Genomic DNA, 8,907 nt, shown 5'->3' on the forward strand with positions numbered 1-8,907 from the left:
TGAACCTTATTTTAGACGTTCGAGTGGTTTTTTTTTTGGTTCGAATTAGCCATTTTTTTATTTAGAGAGGCTAGAGATTAAATAAAGATTTATGATTTGAAAGTGAAATTTAAAATTACCGAGATAAACGCTAAGGTAAAAGAAACCCTTTCAGTTCTATAACCTTGAAAAACTGATAAGGAAAGTTCAGTTTTTCGTTAGGAAGGAAACAAGATCTTCTAGTAAAGGTATGTTCTAATGGAAATCGTGTCTTACAGATTTTATTCTGAATTAAACGTTATATAAGGCAAAGCTAGTGGTATGCATCAGAGAATTAAATTTAAAATAGAACTTATATATTCTTTGTAAGTAATGATTTGAAACCTAGGATTAGTGGATGATTATATATTTTGACAATGTAGAAAAAACTTTTCAATGACTTAAGCCTCGTTAGACAAAACAAAGCGAAAAAATGTTGGTCTAGTATTTCTATATTGAGTCGTCTTTTCCCCGACTCGGAGAGGTAATATTTTGGTTTTCCCAACTTGTTGTCTTATCCATTCCAATGCTAAGATTCTTGATATAAAAATTAATATTAGCTTTAAAATTAAATTTCAAAATTTTTAAATATATATACCTGCGAGACACCCGGGCAGAAAACATGATTTTCACTAAATAACGTTAGGGCTTCGGTGATTTTGTCCAAATCAACAGAATTAGATTCTTCTTTCATGTAAGGGGCACGATAAACATGTTTGAAAAGAGTTACTACAGAGTAAGTTCCATTAGACGAGAAAATTATTTTAATTGGGGTGTCACAATATTCATCAGCTATCTCGATATAAGAATTTTTTCGCCTTAGTTCAATGTATTTTAAATTTCCTTCCGTGTTTTCGAAGGTTTGAAATTCCAAGAAATTATCCAGTGGTTGACTGAGCAGATAAAGCTGAAGTAACGCTAATGAATCGCTGCTAGTATCTTCGCCGTTATCAACATTGCATTTAATACGTTTGTAACCAATATTTTCGTCCAAACACTTTCTCTTAACACCAGCACCCTCAATAACAGTTTGTGATTCAACTGACCGACAAGGTTTTATATGAAAGTCACATTGAGTTGACACTGATTTGCTTCCATTTGATGAATTAGTTTTTACTTTAGCTTGGGCTTCGCCTTCACTAGGCAATTTCAATGGACAAGGCTTAGCGTCAAGAACAAGATTTGTTTGGATGTTCTTATTATTGGTAGGTTTCAAATAAAAATTACACTGCGTCGATACCGAAGGCGAAACTAAAATCGGCTTCTTACGCGGCATTATAAAACTAATTACACTTTTATATTTTAGTAATTTAATATAATTTACCAAGAACCGACTATTACCCTCACAACTACGGCGCCATTTTCCATCACGTAAGCGCGGCTACCAATGATATTGCCCCAAATTTACTCCCATGATGCTCAGTAATTTGTACTGCTTTCCAATATCTCTTGTCGCTTCTATGACGTCATGCGTACATCCTATTGGTTACAAGCGAGCCACGTCATTCTCGATTATCATTTTACATAGCATGCAGGCGGGAAGGTATGATTGACTTAAAGCTATTAACTTTTTGATATCTATTTACTTTTGCTAATAGTGAAATCACAATGAAAATGCCTGTTATTTTCCGCTTAGTAATATTTCCAATTTTAAAATATAAAAATTTAAACTGATATATATACCATATCAATATTTCCAATTTTATAATATAAAACTTTAATCTGATCAAGCTACATTTTTTCATATATCTGAGTATTTGAATCTTCTATAAGCAAAATATAAAGTAGAACATTGTATCCCTTAAAAAATTCTTGAAGGTGACTTATTTTCTAGAACCACTAGAAAAATACTGTGTTTAAATTTTTTGGGCAAATAAAGTTTAGGTGAAAAAACTAGGATAAGAATTTTTTCAGATAATTAATGATTTATAATAATTTCTTCAAAAAGAAAAATTTGAATATCTGTACTTCAGGCAATTAATTTTCTATACTTATCTTTTACTCTTTCCCTTTTTTGTCTACAAAGGCAGTTTTTATTAATATCTTCTAATTCAGTCTTAATATTATTTAAATTGTTTAGAATCATTGGAAAGAAAACGTATTAGGGCGTAGCGCGTCCATCGGTAATCTAGCTTCATTACCAGTAGTCGGTAATATGTAACATTGGAATATAGATTTCTTACTAAAACCTGGTTATTTTCCATGCTCGATGGCTTCTCGCTAGTTTGGAGATTTTCCATCGTTCTAAAAGACCCACACCTGAGGAGCGAGGGGCTAGCTAGAGCTTTTCCATCGTTCTAAAAGACCCACACCTGAGGAGCGAGGGGCTAGCTAGAGCTTTTCCATCGTTCTAAAAGACCCACACCTGAGGAGCGAGGGGCTAGCTAGAACTTTTGAATGGAGATTAACTGATGTTATCATGAACACGGGAGCAAGGGACTTTACCGTGTAAACCCTTGCTACCCTTTTTTGTATATTATTTAGATTTGGTTTGGCTCTCCTTCGAGAGGGTCACAATAAAGTGTACTATTTTTAAACTAACCCCAACCGGCTTTATTTTATTTAAAACTTAGTCAAAACTAAGTAAAACTTTGTAGCTCAGTTATTAGATAGCCTGTGGGCATAAAAACACTATCGACCGCTACAAATTTGGTGGAGGCGCCGGCCTGCATTTCGTTAAATGCTTATGATCTCTTGATCCTCAACGTGGTACACGCCAAATTTCGCCCTTTCTCCTGGCCGTGACTTTTCGTCACATGGACTCCAGCAACCTGCCGTTTTCCTGCCTCGTTTTACCGTTGAAGACTGCGGGATTCAACGTATTTTCCTGGGTCCGGTACTTTGGCTGTTCTGGATATTTGTCGGACTGCGGGACGACATCTACGGACCCGTTCCTGTCCTTTTTCGCCGGGGGATTGCACCGTTCGACCTGCGGGACAACGGTTCTAAACTTTCACGTCGCACGGACTGCGGGACGTCGACCAATATCGAACTTTTAACGTGCTGAACTTTGTGTACGCCTTAACAAGAGACATTGTACTCTTCTGGACTACATCTTGTGTCTTCGAGTCACACTCACGTCAACCTTGAAGCTCATCTCATCGTTCAGGTCACGCTCAATTTTGGTTCCCAATTTTTTTTTATTATTATTTCTTGTATTTCGCCCTTCGAGATTTATTTATTGTATATTTTGTTAACTTTCTCGTTTATGGCTAAGTCAAACGACGCTCTTATTCGCCAATATAACACGCAAAATCGTCCTATTCCCGATCCTTTATTGAACGCGGACGGTCATAATTCCGACGAAGATACTGACTCGTTCCACGACAGTGATTTGGATATCAAAAATTCTGAACCCATGTCGTCAGTATCTTCTCCGGTCTCACAGTCGTTGGTGGTCGCGAATTCCGGGGCTGGCAACACAGTAGTCACGACAATGAGCTCTGGCGTAACGCAGAGTACGCCAAATTCCGCCGATATTGCCCAGATACAACAAACGTTGTCTAGCTTTATTCTGGCCCAAACTCAAGCTCAAACGCAATTGTTAGCAGCCCTAAATTTACACACGCCACCCTCGACCACAGGAGGTTTATCTAATACTCCACAAAATGTTATATCAAATAATCAGAGTACTATCGCTTCGAATACGTCTAACATCGGGCTAGGTTCAGCCGTAACGGCTTCCTTAACCAATACAGTACCGCACGTAACAAATAGTTTACCTTTTGTAATCCCAAGTGCGCCACCAATATTGAGCGGTTCAAACACCCTCCCAAATTTTTCAGCACCACCAGGTACAAATAGCCCCGGTGCCCATAGCTACATTGGAAGTGGTAGTACTCCAGCTGGTTCAAATAATTTAAATCACCAGTTTCAAAATCAATTTTACTATCAAAATTATCCGATTAGTCAGTACGCGACTAATCAAGGCCATATGCAGGCTTTTATAAATCAAGCGCCTAATGTTAATCCCAATTTTGGAAGTCAAATGTGGCACGCAGGATTCCCACCTCAACCTATCGGTAGAATAGATCCCCCGCCAGTTCCAAAATTTAGGCCTAACTCGGATCCCCTAGCTTTTCTAGCTAACGCCGACCGTTTTAAACGAGTCTGTCGACTGAGCGACGCGCAAATTATGTCTTACATAGAGGTAATGCTAGAGGGCGACACCCTGTACTGGTGGGATAGAATCTCTCGTAGTGTGCAGTCTTGGGCTGATTTTCGTGATCAGTTTTGCCGCGCTTTCATGGGCGTTAATTACAAGGATGACCTCCTAATCAAACTAACCCAAAGAAAGCAAAAGGAAGGTGAAAAGGTTCTTCCTTTCATGCTTGAAATGGAGCGTCTTTGCCTACAGGTAGATATGGCGATGGTTCCCCAACTAATAATTAGTCGTATCTTGCAAGGAATCAACCCACATTTGCATGCCTTCTTGACCGTACCTCCCAATGTCGACCGCAGTAGACTTGAGTCTACTGCGGTCAACCATCAATATTGATCCTCAATTTATTTGATATCAACTAAAATCAACGAAAAAACCGTCAATTTTAGCGAAAATTGATACGTGTTCGGTCAGCTTAAGGAATATGATTCGAAGAGTACCCGTTGCGAGACTCCCTTTAACTATTCTAGGCCCCATCGTACCCAAACAATTACACCGGGACAGAATATTTCGGTCCAGTCGAACCCTACTCCCCAGAATGTAGAGTCTAATGGTGGTTTCTAACTAAATAGACTATTGTGAGTAAATCAAAAATAGTATATTATTTCCTAGCATGCTGCAAGTAGTTTTCTTTTATTTCAAAATAAATTACTTGCATCAGTTTGGGGGAGAAAATTCTTCGTTGGTGTAAACAATAGTTTTCTGAACATCGAGTAATAGGATGCTTGAATCAGTATTTAATGCCCAATATTGATATTAGGGAAAAGTTAAATAATAAATGAATTATTTGCATGACCATAACTCAGTTTAAAAAAACAATGTTTCTTATGTTGTAAAATTATTGTTTTGCAGAAATGGAGTTTATTTTGCTGAGGTTAGCAGGGTAGTAAATTCCACCCCTAGACTACGGGAGCATCTAATGGCGCTTTTTTAATCTAAACCCCACCAGATATTTGCTTTTCAATCTGAGAAAAATTAATTATGTTAGGAAGGAAATGATTAACGCAAGTTCATAAAAAAAATGATAATTGTTTAATAAATAATATCGAAAGAATATAATACTTTTATTTTTTAAGCAGATTAGTTGTTTTTAGTTTAAATAGATTAGTTGTTTTTAGTTTAAGCAGATTAGTTGTTTTTAGTTTAAGCAGATTAGTTGTTTTTAGTTTAAGCAGATTAGTTGTTTTTAGTTTAAGCAGATTAGTTGTTTTTAGTTTGGGCCTAAAAAGGTCAGGGAAAAACTAAAAAAAGGTCAGGGAAAACCTGGAACGGTCAGGGAATTTGGTTCTGAAAATTCCGTGGCAACCCTGTTAAGTAAAAATTCCAATTAAATGGAAATGAAAGACACCCAAACATATTGACATTATGGAATGCTAGTAAATACTAAAGGAAAGTGTTAGAAATTAGAAGATAGGAAACTTCAACATTGGCATCTTTACACTTTTTAAGGATTAACAAATATTCAAAGGACATATAATTTTAAAAGTCAAGCCAGATGTTCGTTTGTTTTATTTTATTTTGCTTTGTTTGGAAACATTGGGTATAATGTGAGAAAAGAGTAATAAAAAAGTGTAAAATTTCAATTTTTATGAATTGATTATTTAATTTATTTTATACATGTGATGTAGAAGAATGATTATAAAAATTAATGAATAATTTTAAACAAAATTGATGTTCTTAATATTGATAAACGCACTTTTGCTGGCTATTTTTATGCAATAAAACTTAAGCCCTATTCTTGCTCTATTGATAAAAAACTCCCAACTTCTACAATAATTATTAAAAATACGATTCAAGTTCAAAAACAAATATATTTTAGAAGTTAAATCATTCAATTTATTATACAGGGTGTTTCTGAAAAGTCCATCACAAATTAAGGGGCGTGTTTATGGGACCAAACTGAGCGGAAAGTACCAAAGAACATGGGGTGTACAACATTTTGTTACGGAGATATGGCCTTCCAAACATTCGCCCCTAAAACAAGGAAATATCCAAAAATGAGGAGTAACACTTAAGACCGACTAACCAGCTTGTTTAAAATTACTAGACAATTTCAATAGCCTTTAATCGAACAATTGATTTCTACCTTTACTAATCAGAAGCGTATAAATGAGTAGAAGTATGCCTACGGTGGTAATGTAAAATTAATCCCAAGTGACATGATGTTTCAAGATCTTCCCAGCACCAAGTAAAATGGTTCTGATTGAAGGGACTTTTATTAGCACAGCGTAAACAACGTTATTTTCAGGAATTAGTCCAAATGTCCACGGGCGGCATTACAAAAACGAGGCAGTCTTTCGAATGATACTTGGACATGTTGGAAGATCCCTGGCTTGTTCCTGTTATCTCAAACCGTAAAAAGCTACGCAAATCTTCATCATCACGGACAACACTCTTGTACGTTAGGTATGACCTTGAGAAAACCTAAAAGGACATCTCGAATGTATTTGAAAAACCCATCTCCAATTAAGGGGCGTGTTGTTTGTTTCCAACAGAGTAAACTCGCCCAGAGAACAATTACAATGCAGAGCCACGTTTCGGCGTTAATGGCCCACAAAGGTGGTCCCAAACAAAAGAACAAACTTTAATTTGTTTCGTTCAGTAAGTGTTTCATGTGTCATAGATAAAACGCCATGATTAATGCACAAAGAAAATGTTATTGACAAGTTTTCGGACCGCGATGCTGAAATGTGGTGGTGCACCATCGTGCATGAACCACATTCTGTTTATTAAACCTAAGGGTACGTCTTCGAGTAGTTCTGGTAAATCGTCCCGTAAGAACTACAAGTAAGCCACACCGTTTAACCTGGGCTCTAGGAAATATGGCCCAATTAAATTGTCACCCACAATACTACACCACACGTTTAAGCTGAATTGTACTTTGTGAATTCTAACGCAAGTTGCGTGTGGTTTTTTCTTAATCAGCAAACCAATTGGCGGCTGCTTGTTTTTGGATCGTCCTCGAAAATAGTGAGAACTTCGCCTATTCTTAAAAAACAGAGCACTAAAACAGAGCACTATGTTTTTTAAGAAAGGAATAAAAGAGGTTTCACGTACATGTGTTTGTTTTATTAAACTCATAATTCAACGAAGTCTGTTACAATGCCTTTCTTCACAAATGCCGAATATGCGGATATGCACCTAATGTATGGACTAGCCGAGGGGAATGCCGCTGCAGCTGTACGCTTGTATCAGGAAAGATTTCCGCAGAGGCGACTACCAAATCGACTGACGTTCGAGGCTGTGGACAGACGTTTGAGGCTAGATGGACGAATCCAACCGGCTGGACCTCAACCTAGAGCGAGAGCCATCCCAGAGGCCGTAGAAGACGAAGTTCTCACCATTTTCGAGGACGAGCCTGAATCAAGTACCCGCCAAGTTGGTCGCCGATTAGGCGTAAACCACCCGCTCGTGTGGAAAATCCTCAGAAGCCACCGGTTTCATCCTTTCCATGTTCAAAAAGTTCAAGGTTTGAATCCAGCGGACTACCCACGACGCACGGCGTTTTGTCAGTGGTTTCTGGCTAAAGTAAACGATATCGATTTCCCACGGGATTTGTTGGTTACTGACGAAGCTAACTTTTCACGGGATGGTATTATTAACTTACATAATAAACATCAATGGTCCCAGCTAAACCCCCACGCAACTTGCGTTAGAAGTCACCAAGTACAATTCAGTTTAAACGTGTGGTGTGGTATTGTGGGTGACAATTTAATTGGGCCATATTTCCTAGAGCCCAGGTTAAACGGTGTGGCTTACTTGCAGTTCTTACGGGACGATTTACCGGAACTACTCGAAGACGTACCCTTAGGTTTGGTAAACAGAATGTGGTTCATGCACGATGGTGCACCACCACATTTCAGCATCGCGGTCCGAAATTATCTTAACGCGACCTTCCCTTTGCGGTGGTTAGGTCGAGGTGGACCTGTGGAGTGGCCTGCTCGATCACCCGATCTGAACCCTTGTGATTTCTTTCTTTGGGGCCACCTGAAAGACTTAGTTTATCAGACTGAAGTGCCCGATGTTGAAGAGCTACGTCGACGAATAATTCACGGCTGTCAAACAATTCGCGAAACTCCAGGCATTTTTCAACGTGTAAGGGAATCATTTGTAAGACGTGCTAATGTGTGCCTTAACGCGGGTGGTGAACACTTTGAACAATTTTTGTAACTAGTTGCAATTAAATGTTAAAACTTGTCAATAAATTCATTTTCTTCGTGCATTAATCATGGCGTTTTATCTATGACACATGAAACACTTACTGAACGAAACAAATTAAAGTTTGTTCTTGTTTTTGGGACCACCTTTGTGGGCCATTAACGCCGAAACGTGGCTCTGCATTGTAATTGTTCTCTGGGCGAGTTTACTCTGTTGGAAACAAACAACACGCCCCTTAATTGGAGATGGGTTTTTCAAATACATTCGAGATGTCCTTTTAGGTTTTCTCAAGGTCATACCTAACGTACAAGAGTGTTGTCCGTGATGATGAAGATTTGCGTAGCTTTTTACGGTTTGAGATAACAGGAACAAGCCAGGGATCTTCCAACATGTCCAAGTATCATTCGAAAGACTGCCTCGTTTTTGTAATGCCGCCCGTGGACATTTGGACTAATTCCTGAAAATAACGTTGTTTACGCTGTGCTAATAAAAGTCCCTTCAATCAGAACCATTTTACTTGGTGCTGGGAAGATCTTGAAACATCATGTCACTTGGGATTAATTTTACAT

General features: G+C 38.1%; 2 protein-coding genes across 2 annotated transcripts; one reads left to right on the top strand and one right to left on the bottom strand.

Moving 5' to 3' along the window:
• Nucleotides 1-468: 468 nt before the first annotated feature.
• On the bottom strand, nucleotides 469-1,425 carry LOC149704600 (uncharacterized). The gene is made up of 2 exons (XM_089865693.1): nucleotides 617-1,425; nucleotides 469-555 (listed from the first exon to the last, which is right to left on the bottom strand). The coding sequence occupies exons 1-2, from the start codon at nucleotides 1,292-1,294 to the stop codon at nucleotides 469-471; spliced, it is 765 nt and encodes a 254-aa protein (XP_089721819.1). The 5' UTR covers nucleotides 1,295-1,425.
• A 4,639-nt stretch (nucleotides 1,426-6,064) lies between these two features.
• On the top strand, nucleotides 6,065-8,406 carry LOC149704601 (histone-lysine N-methyltransferase SETMAR-like). The gene is made up of 2 exons (XM_089865680.1): nucleotides 6,065-6,586; nucleotides 6,676-8,406. Exon 2 carries the CDS (start codon nucleotides 7,283-7,285, stop codon nucleotides 8,348-8,350), a length of 1,068 nt encoding a protein of 355 aa, XP_089721806.1. The 5' UTR covers nucleotides 6,065-6,586; nucleotides 6,676-7,282; the 3' UTR covers nucleotides 8,351-8,406.
• The last annotated feature ends 501 nt before the right edge of the window (nucleotides 8,407-8,907 follow it).

Source organism: Phalangium opilio, unplaced genomic scaffold, assembly GCF_054372755.1.
Source record: "Phalangium opilio isolate 3A_F unplaced genomic scaffold, DU_Popi_V2 ptg000015l_1, whole genome shotgun sequence".
Taxonomy (NCBI): Eukaryota; Metazoa; Arthropoda; class Arachnida; order Opiliones; family Phalangiidae; genus Phalangium; species Phalangium opilio.